Source organism: Canis lupus, chromosome 3, assembly GCF_048164855.1.
Source record: "Canis lupus baileyi chromosome 3, mCanLup2.hap1, whole genome shotgun sequence".
Classification (NCBI taxonomy): Eukaryota; Metazoa; Chordata; class Mammalia; order Carnivora; family Canidae; genus Canis; species Canis lupus.
Window position 1 is genome coordinate 21,905,089 of NC_132840.1, and position 22,893 is coordinate 21,927,981.

At 61.7% G+C, this 22,893-nt stretch overlaps 1 protein-coding gene across 6 annotated transcripts in view; it reads left to right on the top strand.

The window, feature by feature from the left end:
- Positions 1 to 22,893, top strand: part of GSE1 (Gse1 coiled-coil protein) — a 413,371-nt gene that overhangs the window by 354,560 nt on the left and 35,918 nt on the right. For 5 of the 6 annotated variants that reach the window (XM_072819500.1, XM_072819501.1, XM_072819498.1 and 2 more), the window contains one exon: positions 21,079 to 21,297. The exons of the other annotated variant lie outside the window; for it this stretch is intronic. In XM_072819500.1, coding sequence (XP_072675601.1) covers positions 21,079 to 21,297 — 219 coding nt within the window. The remainder of the gene's footprint in view (positions 1 to 21,078; positions 21,298 to 22,893) is intronic. 6 annotated transcript variants of the gene reach the window in all.

Consider the following 22,893-nt stretch of genomic DNA (forward strand, 5'->3'; position numbering starts at 1 on the left):
GGAAAAGCCTTGGAAGAGATAAGATTTGAGCCCAGCTTTGATGAAGAGAGAGACTCCTGGGCAGTGCTGGCTGGAAAAAGAGAACTTTGGTGTTTAAGTGGTGGGGGTCTGCTGGCCACCGGGCAGGCTGTATGTAGGTGGAGGGGGCACCTGTGCAGACCCCCTGCCCAGCAGCCCTTGGTGCTCCGGGTGGGACCCCCTGTGACACCCCTGGGCTGGTCACCTCAGGGAGGGTGGGCCACTCGCGCTGAGAGGCTGCTCAAATTCCCAGTGTCAGGCTGGGGGTGATGGGTACCCCCAACCCCCCAGGTGTGTCTGCAGCAGGTAATTACAGACACATGCTGCCAGGTATAGGCAGACAGCCGGACTCTGGATCAGGCTTGAATTGAATTTGTGTACCCTTGGCAAGTTAATTAGCCTCCTCTGGTCTCCTAACCAGACTTTGTAATGGAGGTCACACGGCCCACCTTGCAAGACCCAGGCTGAGCTGTCTGGGCACACAGTGGGTATTTGGTAAATGGCAAAAGCCATACCCCTTCCACCTACATCGACGCCCAGGTCCCTCACGCTTATTTGCGGATACAGATGCTGAATGAGGCACCCGTGGCCATGTGACGGTGGTGTCCTTGTGTGCTGGGAACACCTGATCTGAGCGCAGGACGCTACTTGTGCCTCCTGCTGACCCCACAAGGACGCAGGATTCCCTCCAGGGTGTCGTGGGCCTGTCACAGACCAGGGGCTGGCACCTGTCTGGGACTCGGTGCCTACACTCCTGGGAACCTCACCTGGCCCAAGGAGCTGCACGTTTGGTGGTAGTGGGCTAAGTTCCCAACCTACCGACCTGTCTTCTTGTTCCTTGCTCTCCTGAAGCCCCCCCTGCACCTTGCTGCTGGTGTCTGTCGCACGGTCTCTGAGGGCAGCAAGCTGAGAGCGCTGGGCCCGGCACTTTCAGGTCTGGATCTGGGAAAGCTAGTGCCGCAGAGCTGGCGCTTGGTGAGTTTGCTGACTGCCCACCTTCGTGTTGAGAGGCACCCCTTTTCTTTCTAGTGGATGCCTTCTGGGCCTCTCCATCATGAACTCCCTTCTCCATTGCTGGGAGAAGTCTGGGGCCGGGGTAGGTTTAAGGGGCCCCTGCGGCTTCTCCTTGACTGAGGCTTTTTCATCTTTTCCGCTGTGCGGGTGTCACAGGTTCCAGGCTCAGGGAGGCAGGGTGGGATTTGCAGGTATCCATCTGAGTAGGTGTTCAGAGCCAGGTGGGGGCCCTAGGAACCCCTGCTTCATGCACCAGGAGGCACAGTTCAGCGGGGCAGGGGTCCGAGGGTGCAGGCAAGCACGTATCTGTGTCCTATTGCCCCTGGTACACAGTGTCTGGGCAGGTGTCCCCATGTCGCCCTGTTAGGACCGGCTCTGGCACCTTGCCCTTTTACCCTGAACCTTTTGTCCGTGCCTTCTGTTTCCGGGCAAATAGCAATGAGGGAGAGGAGGTCCAGGGAGGCAGCACTTTGCCCAGGAAGGCTGCGCGGTGGGAGCTGCTGAGGAGGAAAGAGAAAGAAAGCGCCTGGAGGGAAATGGAGGAGCGCCAGCCTGAGCCCCGAGTGGCGGGAAATTAGGAGTCAGGCTACAAACCTCGTTAGCGAGGAGCGCGGGCTGCAGGAGAGCAGTTCCCACCCTCAGACTCGGAGGCCGTGCTCCCGGATTACTAATTTCCTCGAGCTGGGCGCACTGACAGTGAGTGTCATCTATCCCCCTCGTGCCAGCCCTCCCGGCGGCCGCCAGCACCGCCACACCGAGGCCCTCCGCCAGCCCGCTGCTGCCCCCCGGTGGTCGCGGCAGTTTCCTGCAGCGCCCCGCTGGCCTCCGCGGCGGTGCCCGCCCGGAGCCTCCAGGTGTGAGCAGCTCCAGGCCCCGCTCCCGCTGCTGCGGGGCCCACGTGACCGTGAGCGGCTCTCGGCCTCAACTTCCTCATCTGTGAAACGGGATCAGACCACCCGTCTCGCAATCCAGTGGAACCACATGTCTACAAGGGACGGATCTGCCAACTCTAAAAACCAGCTAAATGATAACCTGCAGGGGCCATGGCACCAATTTTTGTTGAGCTATTCGTGGTCCTCTTCAAACAGGTGGAAGAACTTAAGTCCTCTCCCTCCCGGGGTTGAAGGGAAGTGCGAGCTTGATGTCTGTCCTGGTAGGAGGTATTTGGAGGCTGGCCTGGAGGTCCTGGCAGTCCTAGGTGGGAGGAGATACCTGGCCAGGTGCGAGTTCATTTGCATGTTATTCCCCGCCTCTCCCCCTCGCCCCCCAAATTCTGGTGGGAAAGGGTTAGAACTGCCCCAGAGGTCTTTAATTTTGTTTTTAAGGCCCCAGGCCTGTTGCTGAACTCCCTCCTGACTCCTCCCTCCCCTGCCCCCGCCTGGGTGTCCCGGCGGGGATGGAGGCATCCCCTCCCCCGCGACGCGGCCGCCTGGGCTTCGGTGAATCGCCGGCCCTTGCTGGGTGGAAGTGACCGCGCTGCGAAGACACTGCGGTGCCTAAAGTGTCGCGCGAAGGCTGAGGCCCGCAGGAGGGAGGCGCGGCCCAGAGGAGGCAGGTGGTGAGGGGGAAGCGCCCCCCAACACCCCCCCCCCCCGCCCTGTTAGGGTGGCCGGCGCCCGCAGGTAGGAGCCAGTAACGGCCCCCGCCCGGCCTCGCCGGTCCGTTTCCCTTTTCGTTTGTGGTCGGCCAGGAGCCTTGTGCAAGGCGGGGGTGGCGACCCGCGCGCAGCCTAGCTGGCGCGAGGTCGAAGGTGGACCAGGGGAGTGGGTGGCCTGGGGGCGCCCTCGGGGCCCTTCCCCTCGCCCCGCAGCGGGCACAGAGGCGGGCTCGGCTCCCCGCTGGCGCGGGCCCCGAATGCTCCAGGCCCGCCAGCGTCATCTGGAACAGATGGATGGGGGGTGGCAGGCGCCCAGCGCTCCCTCCCATCGCAATCCGGGCTGGCGCGGGGAGGGAGGGAGCGGGAGAAGGAGGGAGGGAGGAAGGCGGGGGAGGCCGAGCCCGCGGGGACGGCAGCGTGCGCGCCTGCCAAGCGCGGCGCGGGCATGTCCCGGGGCAGGTTTGGGGCTGGCAGGAGCGCGGGCTGGCACCTGGGTCCGAAAGTTGAAACCCGCCGCGCGGCGCTGGGGCGGCTGCCTGGAGGTGGGGGTCCTGGTTTGCCTCCAGGCTCAACAGCATGAAAGCTGGAGATTAGAGAGTTTTCAAAAGAGGATGTACGGGGAGAGACCCCGGGGCATCGCCGCAGTGCCGGGAGCTTGGGACGCGCGCGGGGTCAGACCCTGGGGCGCCGGAATGCGCCGAGGCCAGGGGCGTCGGGCGAGGCGTGCCCCATTAACCCGGCGCTTCCTGGAGACGCGGGCGGCGCGGGGGGTGGGCTCCAGGCTCGCAGGCGGCGGCGGGCGCCGGTGGGGGCGGGGCGGAGCGGGGGGGGGGGTGCTGGGGCCCGCAGTCCTTCGTCTTGCCGCCTGTGGGTGCCCAGGAATTTCAGGACGCTCCCTGAGTCATTCCAGTCTGTCAAGTGCCTGGGTGAGGTAGGGTGGGGGGTGGGGGGGTGCCAGGAACGGGGAGGCGCTGCGCTGGGGCCGGAGGCCCAGTGGGTCGTGCCAGTTTCTGGAGGCGGGCGGCCTCGCCTCTGACCGCAACCCCAGCTACTTAATGATCCCCCTGGTGGAGCGGCGCCTCCGTGGACTCCCCAGCCTCGGAGACGTGGGTTCTTGAAAGAACTGCCCCCCGCGTGTGGCCTCCCAAAAGTTACAGAACCACCGGAGGGGGTAGTTCCTAGAATTTTGGCAGGAAGGCGCAGAGGCTCGAGTCGTTCCCCATCAACCCTTTCAAGTTGGGGCAGTGAGGTCACGAATGTTGGGCGGTGGGGTAGGGAGGGTAAAGCTTTGCACACAGCCGGGCTTGCGTTGCCCCCCCGCGCCGCCGCCGACACGCACACCAGCTCCAAAAAGTTATCCTCCCCAAGTGCTCTGGAACATGTGCGTTTCTCCACTCTTTATTGAGCCTTCTGCCTGCCACACACTGTTGTAGGCACCGGGGCGCGGCGGTCACCAGACCTGCAAGGGCTCTGCTCGCGTGGCGGGGCCTCCTTTTGGAGTCAAGCGTTGGGTCTGGGACGCCACTGTTATCCGGAAGCCCCGAGCGGGCGAGCCAGGGGCCCCCGGGACCCGGAGGGTGGCACTTCCCCTACCTGCTGGTGTCCTCGGCTCACCTGGCCGCCCGGCTGGGGGGGGCGTGTGCCCGCGCGGGTGCACCCGGGCGCCCGTCCGTGCGCGCGCGCGTGTGTGTTTGCGGCTGAAACCCGACACCTCCCGCCGGCTGAGGTCAGGGAGCCGGGAGCGAGCCAGTGGCCCGGGAGTGGGCGGCGTTGCGCTTGGGTGTGTCCTCGGCGGCGGCGACAGCAGCAGGTGTTTCTTGGCCGGGGCCCCGGAAGCTCCACCTCCCCAGCGGGCCCGAGCCGCCGCCGCCGCCGCCGCGCAGCCCCGGGTGAGATAAGCAGTTTAGACAAACACTGGGCGACGGTGGCTCCAGCATGTGTCAGCCGAGGCGGAGCTGCGGGGCCCGGGCATGAAAGGTGAGCGCGCCGCCGGGCCGGGGGGGGGGGTCCTCGGGCCCCGGCGCCCACCGCCCACCGCCCACCGCGCCCCGCCTCTGCCAAGTTCGCGGGTTCCGCGGGGGCGGCCGCCAACGGCTCCCGGTAACTTCCCCGGAGTGCGAGCGGCGATAAGAGCCGAGCCGGCAGGCCGGAGCCCGGAGCCCCCCCGCCCCCGCCCCCTCGCCCTCCCCCTCCCGCGCGGGTCGTACCCGGGCGGCCTGGCCCGGGGCCCGGGGCGGGGGGCCCGGGCGAGCTGTCGACGCTCGGGAGCCGGGGCAAAAACTTTGCGGCGGCGGGAGCGGGAGCGGGGGGCGGCCGTGCACCCCCGCGGCAGGTGCCGGCGGCGGCCGAGCGGGCGGGGCGGGGCGGGGGGCGCGCGGCGGAGCTCGCCCGCTGGGGCCGCGCGGCCCGGGTTTTTGTCTCGCTCCCCCTCCCCCCTCCCCCCTCCCCCTCCCCTCCCCCTCCCCGGAGCGGGGGAGGCCGCCGGGAGGGCGGGGCTGCAGGCGGCCCGGGGCTCCGACCCCCACGCCCCGCCGCCCAAGGGCGCGCCCGGGGCCCGCTGCCCCCCGAACGGTGCCCCTGCCCCTCCTCCTGCCGAAGATGGCTGCCCCGGCCTGGGAGGTGGGAGGGCGACTGCATCCGCCGCCCCCCACTCGCGCTGCCCTTTCTCCCCGCCCGGCCCTTCCTGCTCCGCCTGGATGCGCCTCCCCGCCCCCAGCCCCCCCGGGCCCGCGGCCGCGCTGATGGGCGGCGAGCGGCCCGACCTAGTGGAGCCGATTCAATTATATTGCAGCACCAGAGACACCTCCTCGGCCGCCCGCCCGCCTCTCCAGCAGGCTAATTAAATTCCCTTCGTGGAGGCGGAGCGGAGTCGGGCTCGCCCTCCGCAGCTCCGGGTGGGGACGAGGGGACCACTTGAGAGTGCGCCGCGGAGGCTCCCGGCGCAGGTCCTGGGGACAAGGGGTTTCTCTGGACTGGGGGGCAGAGACGCCCCACTACCTCCCCCACCGGACTTGGTGGGTCTGGGGGCTCGTTGCCAGGGTGCCAGCTCTAAGTCTGGAGGGCTCCGCGCCACCGGGAGGGGAAGCACCTGCTGGCCCCCGGCCGGGTGGGGCCTCCCGTCGCCAGTGGAGTCCATTGGGCTGTTGTTTTGTAAACTAGCCTTTGTCTGCAAAGTGCATCTAAAATACATTAAACTCTTGTTAACCCCTGCAGTGCCTTATCTGGGGCCCACACAGGTTGGGTTTGGAAACAAAAAAAGCAAGACCACCAGATGAAAAAAAGGACTGCTTTTGTGAAGGCGCCGGGACAAAAGGCCCAGCCACTCTGGGTGGGAACCTCCAGGCCTAAGCCGATTTCCAGGAGGCGGGGATGGTGGGCCAGAAGGTCCTGGTGGGGTGCTCAGCCTGCTTGACTGACTAGCTCCTGTCCCCTGGGATTCTGTGCCCTCCCCGCCAAAGACTGGAAAGTGGGGGTGGGGGGAGCCCCAGGTGAGCGGCCGGTTTCTGGATCTCCAGCGTTACTTAAGCTTGGGGCAGGGAAAAGTTGCTCACCCTGTGTTTACAGGCCGCCTCCACCGGCAGGGACGGCGGGACCTGAGGCTCAGGCTGCCGCCTGACTCAGCCAAGGCCACGCCACAGGTGAGGGGGCCCTGGGCGCAGGCTCCGACTGGCAGGCTGTGTGTGTCATCCCAGCTGCCTGCCTCGCAGGGGAGTCTGCACCCCGCCCAGGTGGACGAGGAAGCCGGCAGGCCTGGCTCTGCAAAAGCAGCTGCGTTGATACTTCTCAGCAGCCTGTGTACGCCCAGTCCTGACCCCTGGCTTGAAAGGGCTGGGGAGGTGCCTGATGGCCAGTGCTGGGTTGGCTTTTGTCACTTTGTCTCAAAGCAGGAGTAGATGGCATAGCCAGGAAGGGGGAAAGCCGGAAACCAGAGCCAGCAGGGTTTTGACACTTGGAGGTTTTCTTTCTGTGAACCTTGGGAGCCGGTGAGCCGCTGGGGCTTCAAGCCAGGATCAGCCCTGCCTGGGGTGGGAGGCCCGTCCTGCTTCCACTCAACCGTCCTATCTGTGGGGCCAGGCTCCAGACAAGGCAGCAGGCTGCCCTCTGGTGCGGGCCCTGACCTGTTGGGCACAGCTTTTGGAATCCTGGCTTGTCAACGATGAAAAAGGGTTTATAGATTTCCAAGCCTGGTTTTCTAAAATTGCTAGTGACCAGGTCTCCTCAAACCCAGTTAAGCCACAGCCTCTGGGTTCCTGGCCCTAGACGAGAAAATGCTTCAAGTTCCCTTCAGGTGATTCTAATGTGCAGGCTGGAGCTGGGGACCAGCCCCCTGACGCAGGGGTGGAGCGGGGGGGACACGGACAGACAGACTTGGGGGTGAGCGGTGCCAGAGCACACAGCGGGAAGAGGACCCCTCGGGAACCTCCCGTGGGCTTTGCAGAACCGTCCTGTGGCGGCCAATAACTTCCTGTCTCTGGGGAAGTTCCGGGGTTGCAGATCCCACTGAGCCTTGGGGTTTCAAAGCAGAAGACGCCTGCCCCTGGGCGCCACAACTCGCCCCAGAGGCACCAGAGTAAAGTCAACACAGCGCCACTCGGTGGCGGACCTGAGTCCTGCAGCTCCAAACTTGAGACCTCCCTGCTGACTTCTCCCTAACTGCCCTTGACCCTTGGGGAGGTGGTGCCCTCCAACCAAGCTCTGGAGAAGGAGGGGCCTCTGTGCTCTACACACCCCCCCCCCCCCGCCCCAACCTCAGGGGTGGGTGCTGGTGGCTCCTACTTCTCCAGAAGAATGCAGGTGAGTAAGACCTGGCTGCTACCTCTCTTCTTGCCCCAGGGACTCGTAGGGGCTTGTGGAATCAGCCAGCAAGGCCGGTTTTTCCTGGCCCCATCTGAAGGCTTGGAATTCCCAGCTTGGGTTACTCGAAGTCCACACTGGGCTGGGGTGGGGTGGTAGCACGTTAATTATCTTTGTTATGGCAACACGAGCAGCCTCCAAGCCACAGGGCTGCGTGAGGCCGCCTGCCCCCCGTCACTGGTGTGCTGGGAGAGCTGGTTTGTAACCTGCAGGGTCTGTGTTCCCGGTGACATTTCAGCTTGGCCTCTGTGCTGGAGACCGGCCGTCTTGCTTGAATTTCTCCCTCTCTCAGTGCAGCGGGGGCCCCCGAGCTCCCGGCTTCACTTCCCCACGCTGGCCCTGCTCCCAGTCGAGGCCACAGGCGGGAGGTGACGTTTCAGAGTGTTCCTGTCAATGAGAATTTATTGAGCGCCTCCTATGAACCCAGCCGGCGCTCGTTGCTGGGAGGTGTAGGGACAGATAACATAGGAGCGCGCCCAGAGCAGCCCTTTGCACGCCTGCCAAAACGCGCGCCGGGGGCCTTTTAATCTTGCTTTTGCAGCTTCTCCCCTCCACCCGCCGCTTGTCTCTTGGCCTCCACCTCAGCTCCTCCGGCAGGACCCCACCACGCGGCGGCCCTGCTCGGCCCAGGTCCTGCCTGGGATTCTCCCGGCAGCTCCGCACCCCAGGGTCCCTGACACCAGCCCCCCTGCCCTTCTCTTCTTGATGCCTTGAGCATGTTCCCAAGTTCAGAGGGGAAGCCACCGTGGGGCCAGGGGAAGTGAAAGCAGCCTCTGGGGAGCGTGGGATGCGGGTCCGGGCCTTGGAAGGAAGGGGACTGCAGGTTAGGGGGAGGGGGTCAAGTGTTTGCAGGCATCTGTGGGAGAGAGATCTGGGTGGACTCCAGGCTATGTGGGCCCTAGTGGGATTTGGGGATCTTGAGGGGTGTGACTTAGTTGAAGGAGGTGGGGTGGGAAGCAGAAAGCCTTCTGATTAGGGGGACTCACTCTTGGCGGTACTTTTGAATCACTGGGGGAACCTAAACCCCCCGGTCGACCTGTGGCCAATTAAGCCCAGTTTCTAGAAGAGGGGCCCAGAGGTCTGTATTTCATAGCCCCCAACCCCTACCCTCACCCCATGTGACTGCAGTGTGCAATCAGAACTGAGCTACAAGTGCCTTCTGGTGGGGGAGCGGGCAGCTGGGAAGGGATTTCTGCCCTTGGGGAAGGTGGACTGAGGCTTTTTTTTTTTTTTTTTTTTTAAGATTTTATTCATTTATTCTTGAGAGACCAAGACATAGGCAGAGGGAGAAGCAAGCTCCCTATGGGCAGCCTGATGCAGGATTCGATCCTAGGACCCCAGGATGATGACCTCAGCCAAAGGCAGACCCTCAATCACTGAGTTGCCCAGGTGCCCCTGGACTGAGTCCTTTTAAGGAGAATTGGAGTCCTTCCTCAGGAAACCAGAGTGTGTCCTCTGCCCCAGAATTGGATGAGGTGCCCTAGGGAGCCAGAGACCCTCACCTGACTGGGTGAGAGAACCATCACCTGGTCGCTGGATGACACTGAGCCCTGTGTTAACCTGGGGTAAAATCCTGAAGGTAACTCCCCTTCCCTTGCCCGGGTGAGCTGTGAGCTCTACTCCTAAGGGGCCCTTCAAATGCAGAGTTGTGTTTGGACGGATGGCTTCTGTGCCTGTCCAGAGCTCCGGCCAAGCCTTCCGATCCTGGAACGGGTTCCTCCAGCTGGAGAACTTGACATATGTGTGAGGAGTTGCACGTTGTAGTGGCTCTGGGGCTGCCAGAGCCGGGTGTGGGGCAGCCCTCCAGCTGTTTCCCATCTGTACCATGGGGGCGCACAGGCCTCCCTTATGTTGTGGATTCGGGGGACACGCATGCCCGGCACCTGCCCCTGAATGGGCAACTGGCCGGAGGAGCTGACAACCTTGGAGGCCCTAGGTGAGCCCCCAGCGAGCGTCTGCATCACTTTTACTGCACCTGCCGAGGGTGTTAGCATCCACCTCTCCAGCCCTGTGGTCCTGTGTACTTGACCTCTGGGTCTCCTCCTTTGGAATTGGATGACAGGTGAGAACACCTGCATCCTAGGATGCTTGGAGATCAAATCCTTTCTCCTTAAAGCTTGGGGTGGTGCCTGGTGTGGAGAGCTCGTGTGAGGGTTTGTTAAAGAAACCACATCATTTCCTCGATGGTCCTGGTGTTTTAATTCATGAAACCCACCTGGCCTTGCAGTGCTTGGGGGGGGAGGGGTGAGAGTGGTTGCACTTTTCCCACTGAGACTCAAAAGCTCCATTTGCCAGGTCAGCCCGTGCTGATCTCCAGGCGGGTGCTAGGGCCCCACCTGCCCGCCTGGTCTTGAACCCTGCGTGTGCGCATCCCTTTCTTCAGCCGCCTGCAGCCCCTCCCCTGGCCTGCCCTCCCTGTGCTCAGATGGTGGGTCTGTGGCCACAGGCAGCAATAAAAGGAATCGATCTGTGAGCTTCTGGTCAGGGCAGTATTGACGTTGGATAGGTTAAGCCGTCCCAAAGGAAAATCTATGTGTCAAGCTGAGGAGGACCCGGCCTCCAGGTGGGGTGGGCAGGGCCTCCTCTGTGCCGACCCCGAGCGTTATGGGGTGAGCCAGGGCACCAGCTGGCATACCACCCAGCCTGTCATGGGTGGGGGGAGTGCTGCGAAGGCCTTCATGTGACATGTGGCACGGACTGTGTTGTCACCGTCTGACGCTCCCTTGAGGAGGGCCTGGAATGAGGGAGGGCGGATCCCCATTTGACCATTAGCTAGGATATCTAGGGGCCCCACATGTGCCCGTGCTTGCCTGGCATCCTGTAGCTGGTTATTGGTGGAGAAGGAACAAAACCAAGGGGTGGGAGGAGGTTCATGTTGCTGAATTCTGAGCTTGCATCTATCTGTGCGTTATTGTTACTGTTTTACATGTATGGGGGTGGAGGGAGGTTCATTCACTAGAGGGTAGCCAGCCTGGAAGATACAAAGTTGAATAAGTAAAGCTGAAGTTTTTAGCTGCCTGGGAACCTCCAGGGGCTTCTGATTGCTCCCTGCCACCTCGTGTGGGGGCGGGGGTGCTGGTTGTCCCAATGTAATAGGAAACTATTAGGAAACTAATAGGAAAGCTCAGTATCAGCCCCCATGCAATGCCTGGCACCCCCTCCCCCTTTAACCCTGGGCCCCAATTAGATGGATGGTCTCTTAAGGATTTCTGGTCAGCCCTGCTTGAGCTCAGAGGGGGATTGGAGGAGTGGGCTGAGATTATAGGTTTTAAATCAGATTAATGCCCAGGCCTTGCCTTTCTGAGCCCATAAGACATTTTGCATCTTGCAGGTTTTGCCTACAAGGTCTTCTATGGCTTTGTGAGACTGGAGGCCTTCCTAGGGATGCCGGACCCTGGGGGCCTGTCACTCGGGCACAGGCGGTGCATTTTAACCCGATAGCTGGTTTCCAAGGTGAGACTGGTAGGACAGTGTTGTGTCCTTCCTCGTACTGTGCTCTATCTGGCAGGGGATCCCTGCCCACGCTCAGACAGCCAGGGCGCTCCGTGTACCTCGGGGTGCTGTGCTCCTGTTAACAGCAGCATCTGGGCCACACTCTCTAAGTGCCCACCCCCACCCCGGTGTGTTCACGACACAGGGCTGGCCTAGGGGATAGGTGCCAGGAAGGGAAAGCTGACGTGGAAAGACTTGAACTCCAGCTGCGTGTGTTGGGATGGCGCTTCTGCCCACCAGCAGCAGCCGGGAACTTTATGTACCTGATTCTGGCTGAGTGGGCTCTCCACCCCTCAACCTTTGGCCTCCAAGGGCGTTTGCTGACCCTACAGGAGGAAGAAGGCCCTTCATGTAGCCAACACCTGCTCCTCAGAGGTTCTCTTGCCCCCACAGTGGATCTCTGGGCCAACCAGGCTGCTTGTCACTGTGTGACCCGGGACAGCTAGGGTTTGTGGTCCCAGAGGGTGAAGCCTGGCACCTGTGAGAGCTGGTTTGGGGCCTCAGCATCCTGCTTGGATTACAGGAAACTTGCAGGTTCCCAGTTGAGATGATAGAGGAATTTGTGTTAAGGAAGGAAAGGATTACTTAGGCTTGGACAGTCCATTTCTCAGCAGTTGATGGAGGGCAGTTGTGGACAGAAGAAGGTGACCAACCCGGCCTGTGGCTCCTGGTGACTGTCGTGGGAACCTTTACCTGATGGCCCTCTTCTGAGGTCCCATTTTGGTCACAGGGTAGTTGGTGTTTTTTTTTTGTAGGGGGAGGGTAGTTGGCATTTACTGATTCCCAGGCGTAGCACACTGGGCTTTGAAGATGGTAGATGAGCCCAAGAGGAAGTACCATTAGAACTTGGAGGTTTCTGGGTATTGATACCTCATTTGCCTTTGACCCAGGTGTATAACGGTGGGAAAAGGGGTTACTGCTCAGGGTTCAGTACGTAAAGAGCTCTATGCCCTCGGATTCTCTAACCTGTGTTCGTGGACGCCACACAAATTGCTGGGTCCCTGTGAACTTGGTAAATCTGTATCCAGAATTCAGCAGGAGAGGGTCTGGTCTGCCCTTATGATCATTATGATAATGGACTTTTTTTTTTTTTTTTTAACAAAAGCAAAAATTAATTTTATGATTTGAGGCAGGTCCTGGCTTGAGTGCACTGGCTTTGAGCCAAGTGAAACCCACTTGCTGTTGACACATGCCGAGATATTGGCCTACCTTCCTGGCGGGCCGTCACCCCTAAATCTGAGAGTGTGGAGGGGCTGACCTCTTACTGCTGAATTAGGATGGAATTAGTGTTGACAACATCTGGGCTGAGTGTCCTGGCCATGGTGCCCATTTATCGATAAGCTCCTACAGATGCTATTCGTTGCCTGAGCACATGGAATTTCAGACCTGGGGAGACGCACTCCTGCATCAAGCAAACCGGACAGCCTGAGACAGTAGGGAAAGGTGGGGACTTGGGACAGCTGCTGTTCTCAGGATTTTGGGTTGGTGGCTTCTTGTTTTATGGATCTTCATCTTGACTTAAAATCTTCCATTTTTAAATATCCGTTGATTCACATTTAAGCTACATGGCTTGACATCAGGCCAAATGAAGACAGGTTGATGGGTCAAAGAAGGCCTGCTTAGCCTCTGCCCCCGTGCATCTAGCCCCCCCCCCAATCCTATTACTGATACGGAAGCTGAGGTTCAGACCACAGTTTTCCTACCAGCATTTTCTTTCTTTCTTTCTTTCTTTCTTTCTTTTTTTTTTTTAATTAAAGGTTTGTATTTATTTATTCATGAGATGAAGAGAGAGGCAGAGACATAGGCAGAAGGAGAAGCAGGCTTCTCAAGGGGTGCCCGATGTGGGATTCGATCCTGGGACTCCGAGACCACACCCTGAGCTGAAGGCAGACGCTCAACCACTGAGCCAGCCACCCAGGAGTCCCAGCAGTCCAGTTTCATGCCTCAGCTCCTGGGTGGTCCTGCCAAGTGAGACCCAAAGCTTGCCAGCCTGCCTGAGCAGGGATGCCGGGCATCACCGTTAGCCCCATCGGGTCTGGTCAGTTAAGCAATGTGAGGATATGGCTGGTGTGCCTCCATCCCTCTTGTGTTGGCGGAGGACCTACCCAGTGCCCTGAGGAGTAGAGCTGCAGGAGGACCCAGCCTGCCCCGTATGGACAGCTTTTGTCAATAGCTACTCTATATCGAAGGGACAGTGCTCTTGTATTCTCTGTCCTTCCTTCCCAGAGGGGTAAGGCAGGAGCTGTTGAAGCACCCAGACTCCTGGCCCCCACCCTGAGTACAGTGAGGGAGCAGGAAGTAGGGTCCCAGCTAGCAGAGCAATGACCTCTGCTTCCTCTTCCCACTGCTTCTCAAAGTCTGTTCCCCACTCCCGCCCAGGTAGGTTTTATCCGTGTCAGAAGGAGGACCTGGCCTTGACCCCTGCCCTCCTGGCCTCTTTCCCCACCTGCTGCTCCATGGAAAGTTGGAGAACTTCAGTGGCTGCCTCCTGGCTGGGTTGGGTTTCTCTCCTTCGGGACCTCTCCTCTGCACCGGACACCTCTGACCCCTGCCTGCTTCCTGCACCCCGTGCTTCTGGGCATCCACTGAAAGGGCTCCTTTGTGAGTGAGACTCAGCTCGGAGGTGGCCTGGTTAGCTCAGGTGCCAGCAGGCACATGAAAGGGTCCTAATCCGGGGTTGTTATCTGGGCCACATGCCCTCCAGGAGCTCCCTGCCAGAGCTGCGGAGATGCGGGGGTCCCAGAATCCGTCCTCGTGCTTGGGCCAGGGTTGTATGCTGAGTGTAAAATGAGTCTGGCACCCAGCTGGGTGCTCTCGCAGGGGCCTTCAGTCACAGAACTGGGGTCTGCAAAATGGAAGGCAAGCCCAGTGAGTGGCCCTGCCCAGTTCCTTCTTGCTAGCACTTTCTAAACAGTTCAGGTCCCGGTCTCCGCAGGCCAGGGCAGCACTCTCTCCCCGACTTGGTGTACCCATCTGTAGAGTGGGAGGCAGAGGCAGGCCACTTGGGAAAATTTGCATGGGAGGTTCCTTGGCCCTGGGAGCCCCCGGGGGCCACCCACCTCCAGGAAGCAGAGGTGTGGGGAAAGCCGGGGTGCGGGGTGGGGAGGGATCAGCTGGCTGGGGGCGTCCTTGTCCTTGGCTCTGGCTCCCGCGCTGGTCTGCAGTGGGACCCTGGGCAGCCTCCCTGACCTCGCCGCCTGCCGAGGCCTGTTCATGCAGTTGCTGTGAAACTCCGGGCCAAGCAGTCCGGCGTCTGCTGCAACTGTTAGGACCGTCCGCGTTGCTGGGGACAGCCTCCTGGGGTCTCGGACGCCGGGCTCCAGCCTTGACCCTGTCCCTTGGTCTCCTCTGGCTTTACTATTTCTATACGGTTCTCTATGCTGCGGTTCCTGCCTCTCCGCCCCCTCTGGACGGCTGCCCCCCCTCCCCCACCGCGCGCAGCCCTTCATCTGTCCGTGTCCAGGCTTCTCTAGACGCGGCAGCCGCTCAGAGTAATCGCTGTCAAATGTCGCTGCCATCTGTTGCCCGACTTCTGTCCTGTGCCTCCACCCGCAGCCTCCGCGACTCCCGGCCTTCTGCAGCCTCCAACCTCAACCTGTGGATCATCTTTGGCCGGCTCTGGGGGAGACCAGGGTGCCACCCCATGCCCACCCCATTTCTACCTGTTTTGTGGCTCCCACTCCTTCCGGACACCTCTCTGGCCCCGTTGGCCCACACCTCTGTGCTGTTACCTGGTATGTGGGCACCGAGTGCTGAGTGAGTGTGGGGGTCTCTCCTGAACGCCCCTCACCCACGGTACTAGCGTGGCACTGGGGGATAGGGGCCGAGAGAACCCTAAACCTTGCCCCACCTAGGCTGAACCCCACCTGGGGTTCCTGGTGGCTGTCGGGGGACCCCAGAGAGCAGAGATGGGCTTTGGAAACAGCTTGCCCCGGTGGGCTCCTGTCTCATCGATGGCGCCTCTGGAGGGCACTTGGTGCAGCTCGTGAGCCCCTGCCTTGGGCATTCCCAAGTGACTTCACGCTGCTGAGTGACAGGTCTGCGTGGGGGAGGGGGCAGCCATGTCCCCAAGGAGGGAGCTGCCTTGTTTCTCCTTGGCTCCTGGGCCGGGGTCTCCTATGGCCCCCGCACCCCCACCTGTTCTCTGCCCTGCGCTCCGCTCCCTGCGGCCAGCAGTGGCTCGGGCACAGTCCGCCAGTTCCTGGGGCCGCAGCCTTGGGGAGTAAGTCCTCTTCTGGGACTCGGACAGAGAAAGTCCCCAGTCCCCTTACAGACCTGCAACCTGGGGGACTGTCCTTAATCGAAAGAGAACATTAGGCCTAAGCAGGCCACCCTGCGCATCCGGAGCAGGAAAACCTTCCTGACTCCCCCACCCCCATCCCCAAGAAAAATTGCTTCGTGCGAGTGAGCTCAGAACACGCCGAAGGCAAATATAATAATGAATTTATTATGAAGCCGCTCGGGTTCCCATGATCACATGGCACCCCACACCGCAGCCGCCCACCGGGTCTCTGCAGCAGGGTGACCCCGGCCTTGTCAGGGCTGCAGGAGCATCGCCCCTTGGGGGGGGGGGCGCAGTGATCCCTGAGCAGGAGGCTGGCGGGGGGCCGGGGAGCCGGGGCCGCTGACCCCAGGGACGCGCTGTGTTTGCTCACAAACGTTTCTTTCTTTCTGCGGTAATGAAAAATGATCAAGAGGGGTGATTGGAGAATCCCAATCCGGATCGTGCGTGCCTGGGGCAGGACAGGGAGGCCCTGCCGGCTGGCCCCGCGGGGTGTAATTACCCCAGGGTGGGGGGCTGTCAGGAGGAAGGGGCGGGCTGGTGCTTGAACCGGGAGCCAGCAGAAAATTCATCTCAGCCATTAGCTTGTAATTAGAGAGCACGGAGGGAGCAGGCCCGAGGTCTGGTGCCGGGGTAGAGCCCATGAAAGGAAGCGGTAATTATAGGGTCTGCGGGAGGCCGGGCGGGAGGCCCGCGTGCTGATTAATACGCCCGCCGCCACCGAGTCGAGGGGGCGGTGGGGCTGGGGCCATAGTTAATGGCGTGTTGGGGGGCCTCCCCCCACTTAAGTCCTGCTGCTGCGGAGCATGGGGTTTGTTCTGAAGAACCAGAACAAGGTGGGTTTCCGGAGAGCAGAGAACATCAGCCACCCTGCCAGCCGGGCTGGCCCTGCACTTGGTTTTCTTTCCTTTTGCCCTTTTTTTTTTTTTTTTTTTTTTTTTAAAGCTCTGTGCTGCTGCTGGCCTTATTAGAAATGTAGGCAGAAGAGGAAAAGTATTGATTAAAACACCATCGCGCTGGCGGAGCAGGAGAGGAGGGGGCCGGTGGCCCAGTGGCTTTGGGGCTCTGGGCTCTGCGGGGGCGTCCCGGGCCCTCCAGCTGGGGTGCCGGGGCCGATCGGATCTCACCTCCGGGTGTCCTGCTGTGGCGGCTCTCTGCTCCTGGGAGCTTGGGTGGCAGCCGGTGGTGGCAGGAGCCCCGTCCAGAGTAGGACAGCTGTACGTGATGTAAATGAGAAGGCCGGGAGGCCACATGACCCGGTCGCCGTCCTGCCGAGGTGCACATGTCGGAGAGCAGCACCGCGCGGAGGGAGCCCTCCCTGCCTCCTGCGCCGCCCCCGGCCCCGGCGCTCTCATCCATCATTGGCCTTCACGCAGTGGAGCTTATTCCCAGCTGTTAGGATAATGAATTTACATGAGCTGATAATGTAGACAAGAATTCAGTCAATGGCCAGGAGCACAGAAGTTAATAAATACCCTCTCTAATGAGGGCACAGGGAGCAGGTGCCCCATGTTCCCCCAGGGCCTCCTGAGGATGCAGGGGCCACCCCAAGGCCCACCCCTGCTGCACCTGCCGTGGCCTGCGTGTGTGTGGGAGCTCTGGGTCTGCCTCCCTGGGCAGGGCTCGGGGCGGGGGTGCTGCACAGTGTGTGGGTCCTGCAGTGACCCCAGCCTGGGACAGAGGGACAGGGTGGGCAGTGGATTCCCTTGAGGCTGCGTGGAGCCGTGGTAGGGTCGGGGTGACTGTTTGCCGGGTGCCGCGGTCCCATGAGTGTGGCCCCTGCCCCTCCATCCCGGGTGCAGGGGAGCTGCCATCCCGGCTGCTGGTGATCCTCCAGCCCGCCCTCCCGGGGTGTACATGCTGAGGAGCGGTGCTAATTTTAGCTCCTTAATGAAGAGGCTGGGTTGGGATTCTATTTTAAGTGACCTGACATCAGCAGTAGCTTTCCTGACTTGCAGTGCCCCTGAGCCCGTGGCTGACACTGCAACAGAGATGCTGGCTTTGGGGGACCCCCGGGAACCAAGAGGGCCACTGGTAGAGCCCTGAGGGCAGGTGCCAGGCTTTGCTTGAGGAGGGGAGGGGAGGTTCAGGTGGGAGGGGAGGGTACTCAATGCCAGCAGGATTGTGACCCTACCATGCAGGGGACCAGTGGGTGAGGATTTGGGTTTGAGTTCCAGCAGGGGAGGCCCTGGTCTGAGGGGTGCCTCCGGGCCCTCTGCTGGTGTGCCAGCCTCATGTTGGCGAGCTCTCTGTCTCTTTCATGACCATCCCCCCCACCCCCCGTTTACTTATGATTTAATTTATCTGTATGAAAGAGAGAGAGAGAGAGAGCACGCGTGCGCGCAAGCACCAGCAGGGGGAGGGACAGAGGGAGAAACAGACTGCGCTGACCGGGGATCCTGACACAGGACTGGATCCCAGGCTCCCGAGACTGTGACCTGAGCCAAAGGCAGGCACTGTAACCCACTGAACTTCCTAGGAGCCCCAGTGACCTCCCACTTTGCTAAAAACCTGGTTTACTGCAGAGAAGTTACAACATAGGTATAAGGGTAGAGTGAGACCTTTGCTTCTCTTGCTGACACTTGAAGACGCCCACCAGCAGCTTCAGGGGCATGTGGTATTATGGGGTCTGGCCTGGGATTTGTCATGTGGCTGCCCCTGCCTAGCCCAGCACCTCCATGTCACCCTGCCCAGCAATGTCAGTCGGCAGTCAGAGCAGGTCCACCCAGGTCACCAGCTGGCCAGCCTGTCACATGGCTCCCGGGCAGTGACCTCACATCTGCTCCCGGGCCTTGGGGACCAGTCACTGGGAGGTAGAATGACTGCGTTGCCTACCCTCACTTCCCCACCGCTCGGCCCCATCTCTTACACACGTGCGTGCTGTGGGGCAGAATGGGTCTGGATCCGGGCCCTGACCACTTTAGCATAAACAGGATGCAGGTGCTCTGTTGCAGTTATCTCAGCCCTGCCGTTAACCATCCGTTGGGCCTTGGATCCAAGACTGTCTTCCCCCATCTGTAAAATGGGCACAGTGACACCTTTGTCATAGAATTGGGAATTAAAGAGAGGTGGCTGGCTCTCTAAGGGATGAGGGAATGGAGGAAGTGTTGATGGTCTCCGATGACCTCATGGGGGCCCACTTTGAAGACTGCAGGTAAAGTCATAGAACGTTTGCAGATGGTTGAGCTTCTTGGGCTCCAAGAGGGAGATGGGGAGAGAGTGCAAGACGGCAGTTGAGGTCAGTAGAGTGCGTGGCAGCACCGTGTTGGTTGTCTAGAGCTGTGTGACAAATGCTCCCAGACTTAACATTCAGGGATGCGGGGCAGCTCAGAGGCCCCAAGCAGGCTGTGATCCAACTGGCAGCCGGGGCTGTGGTCTCATCTGGAAGCTCAGCCAGGCTGGGGGGAAGAACCTGGTTTTTGTCTGGTGGCGTCAGGAGACCTGGGATTCTCCATGGGCTGTTTGAGCACAGTCCCCTCAAGTGATGCCGGAGAGTGGGCAGGTGGCCGTGTGGCCACGGCACCTCTGATGCTCTTTTTGTGTTAAGTCGCACATGACTACTTCCGCCGTCCTCGCTGGGTCCGACGTGAGTTCGTTTGTCTAGCCCACGTTTTGGGGAGAGAGAATCAGTCCCTGCCCCTTGAAGGAGCAAAGAATCATGGATGTATCTCTAAGAGCCTTTGGTGAAACGTATTTTAGGAGTGTGTGTGTGCGTGCACATGTGTGTGTGCACATGCATTGATCCCTTCTGCTCCAGGGTCTTGTTTAGGTCTTGGAGCAGGCAGGTGTGATGTGAGGTGTGCGGGGATACCATGAGGGCCCAGGAGAGAGGGTTCAAGTCCTGGGCATGCTGCTTGACTGTGTGGCCTTGAGCCATCCGACCAGGACCAGACTGTGAGCGGCTCCTGGCTTCCCAGGATCATCTGAGGTCAGCGGGGTAGTGGACTTTGTCTTGCTGCATCTTACAGGCAAGACACGCCCAGAGAGGCAGAGTGACTTGCCTGAGGTCACACAGTTGAGGCTGCAGAGCGAGGATTCAAGCTCCAGGTACCTGGCAGCCAAGTGAATGCTAAGCTTGACCTTCAGGCCCCCATTTCCTCACTCCACAACCTTGGTCACACCTCGTGCCCCCTCTGTCCAGCTATCCACTGGAGGAAGAGAGGGTGGCGGTGGTAGCCTGGGGCCAAACTCCCAGATCCTAGCATCCACTGGGCTCGGTGTCCTCTAGCCAGCCGGGTGCTGGGTTGACTGAGAATGACCTGGGTCTGAGACCTGCATTTTCCAGCTGTCAGGCTGCTGAAGAGGGACCCCACACTCTCCAGGATTCTTGAGTTTCTCTCGTGGGGTTCACTCCGCCTTCCTGCTTTTCCAGCAGAGGCAGACACACGGGTCAGTAGGGAGTTAGCGCTCCTCTGCTGCTCAGTGGGGCTGCTGGAGGGCACCGCTGCCTCAGTGTGGTCTTTCATGCACCCCCGAGGGTGGCTCTTCCCACCCCCCTTGGCAGGAGAGCAGCAGCCAGTGCCACCTGGCTCTCTGGGACTCAGGCTCTGGGGCAGCAGGTGAACGCCTACCCCTGCCCGGCCGCCTGTGGGGATCCCCCCTTTTTCACCTGGCTGCCTTCGAGCCTGCTGGCCTGTGGGGATGGCTGCAGAAGCAGGGTCCAGTTAGGCTCTTTGAGACTCAGCACAGAGCCCAACAGAGGTGAGGTGGGCTCTGGGGGCCACAGAGAGCCTCTTGGGGTGTGGGCCGCAGCCCTGTGAGGAGGGCACGTTCTTGCCCTGTTCTGTGATGGTGTTCCTCCACCCGTGCCGCCCAGGGACCCTTCCCTAGATGTTGTTCCTGGAGCCCCCCCACCCAGGTGTCTGTCTGGGGCCTTGGAAGTCCATTCGTTTCTCCCTGCACACAACCTATGGCCTCTGCCAGCTGCAAGGCCACGGGCCTTGATTTACACCCTGGAATGCGCCCACAGCGAGGGGGCGGGGCGCGGGGCCCGGCGGGCAGGTGGCCCCGAGAGGGCAGGGAATGTTAATGGAAAACTTATTTATGGCACTGCTTGCTCGGCCGCCTGCGATGGAGCTGGGCCTCTATTGATCGGGCGCTCGGGAGGCAGGACGGCCTCCTCGTTGACACTTGGACGGGACTTGAAAGGCAGAGGGCGTGTGGGAAGATGGCTGTGTCCTCCCCTGTGGCATCTGGTGTCGCCCTGGCAGGAGGCGGTGCCTCGTCGGCTCCTTGCTCAGGCCTGAGCCTGGTCCTCGGCGGGAAGGGGGGCTTTAGGTCGCCGGTCGTGTGTCTTCAGTCCCCAGGCGGGGCCCGCAGGGCGACCGCCTCCTCTCCCCCACGTCTGCCACGGCTGCTGATGGGGCCGCTGCGCGGGGAGGCCTGCCCAGGGCCGGGTCCCGCTGTCTGCCCGTGTTTTCTCTAGAACGGGGGTGGTAGCAGCCCCGGCCTCACCAATGAGGTGGGGTCTGGGGGGCGGGGGCGGCTCTAGGGCCGTCCTCCTTACCCCAGCCCCTTTCTGTTGCGAGGACGCCGACCCGCACCCCCTGGTCCCTCCGCCCGCGTTAGGAGATGCGGGGATCCTCCTGGGCTGAGCCGCGGCATCTGGGATCACAGGGGTGGGGGGCCCCCCCGCTCTCTGTGGCGCTGGCTCTCTTCTGCCTCTGTCTGTCCTGCCCGAGCCGCCGTGTCTGCTCCTGTCCCCTGTCCCTGCATGCTGCTCGCTGGCCCGGACCCCCGGGCCCTGCGGACCTGCCCCCCGCTCTGGTGCTGGGCCCTCCTACTCTCTGGGTGACCTCTGGTTCTTCTTTTCCTGTTTCAGGCATGAGCCATGAGCCCAAGTCCCCTTCACTAGGGATGCTTTCCACCGCGACCAGGACCACCGCCACCGTCAACCCCCTCACCCCCTCGCCGCTCAATGGCGCCCTGGTGCCCAGCGGCAGCCCCGCCACCAGCAGCGCGCTGTCGGCCCAGGCCGCGCCGTCCTCCAGCTTTGCCGCCGCGCTGCGCAAGCTCGCCAAACAGGCGGAGGAGCCCAGAGGTAAGAGGCGCAGCCCCGTCCTCCCGCCCAGGCCCAGGCCCAGGCCCAGGCCCAGGCCCTGGAGAGGAGCAGGTGCGCGGCCCAGAGACAGCTGGTCCCCGTTCCCCGCGGGCGGGAGCTGGAGCAGGAGCCGTTCTGCGGGGGGCAGCGCCGTCCCAGCTGCAGGCCCTCCCCGACACCCCCACCCCCACCCCCACCCCGGCGCCTCTGCTTTGCTTCCGCTTCTCCACTGCCTCTGTCCGGCGTTGGCTCCGGGAGCCACTGCAGGAGTGGCCACAGTCTCTGGAAACCACTTGGTCCCAGAGTTGGGGGGGTCTCTGAGGCAGCTTCCCCATCACTGCTTAAGTCCCTGGGGCCAGGATTGCGTGCTGGCTTGGATGGGTGTCCCCCAGAGGTTCAGAGCCCTGGCTTCTGGTGTCACTTGGGCAGTGACATGCTGTGTGACTTTGGGCCAACACTGACCCTCTCTGAGCTTTGATCTTTTTTCGGTGGCTCTCTGTGCCTCTGGCCTCAGGCACTTCTGGGGATGACCCTCCAGTTGTCCATGTTAGTCTGGGTCACGGGCTATTGGTTGGACAGGTGGGACAGGAGGTAATTTGTGGCTGGGGCCACCTCTCGACCGCCCTCTGGACTTGCTGCACAGATGCGGGGCTGACCTCTGGGCCAGTGAAGCAGGGACCTGGGTGGCTCTGGCCCCAAAGGTCCAGGGCTTGGTGTCCTCGGCTCCGGAGCCTGCAGCCCTGCAGAAGGGACGTTTGCCCTGACCGGGACTGGCTCGGGGTCTTATGAGTTCTGAATCTCACCTCTGTCCGGTGGTTGGGCTGAGGAGGAAGTGTAAGGCAAATGTGCTCAGGATTGACAGGGCGGGCCTTGGCCCAGGAGGGCAGATCGCTGGGGCCCGGTTCTGTGTCCACTGGGGCAGAGCGTGGCTGCTGGCAGACCTCCCGCGTCCCCGCACACATGCCCCTCCTCCTCCTCCACGCCCACCAGGCACACTCCCTGGCCACGTCCGAGTGAGCCAGCTGCAGGAACCCTGCTGGTGCGGGAGGCCCCGCTGTTCTGGGCCAGGGCATGCCACGCAGCTGGAGAGCAGATGGCCCGCAGAAGGCGGTGAGCTCCCTCCCCGGGCCCGCCGAGGCTCCCAGGCCTGCCGTCCTGGGCTCTGTGCAGTGTCCTGGAGGTACATGCGGAGCCCGTGGAGACTCCGCGGTCCCCGTGGAGCTGGTGGGACACCCCTGTGGCAGAATTTGCCCGGCAGCCCCCTGCTCCTTCCTTGGCATCTAGAAGGCAAGTGTCGGCACGTGGGAAAGTCTGATTCTGCTGAAGTTGAGTCACCCCCACCTGTCACTCCGGCCCCCTGGGCTCGTCCTGGGGTGACACTTCTGCTGACGACGTGGCTGTGGATGGGCACTTCTTGCAGAGGCAGGCAGGGGAGTCTGCAGATGGGGGCTCACAGGAGGGCCATGGGCATTAGGGCCGGAGCCTGCCTTGATGGTCCCGTCTCCTCTCTGCAGCCCATGGCTGGTCTCAGCATCTGGCTGGAAGGATGGGCCAGCCGGCAGCCAACGTGCCAGAGGCTTCTGGGCCTCGCTGGCT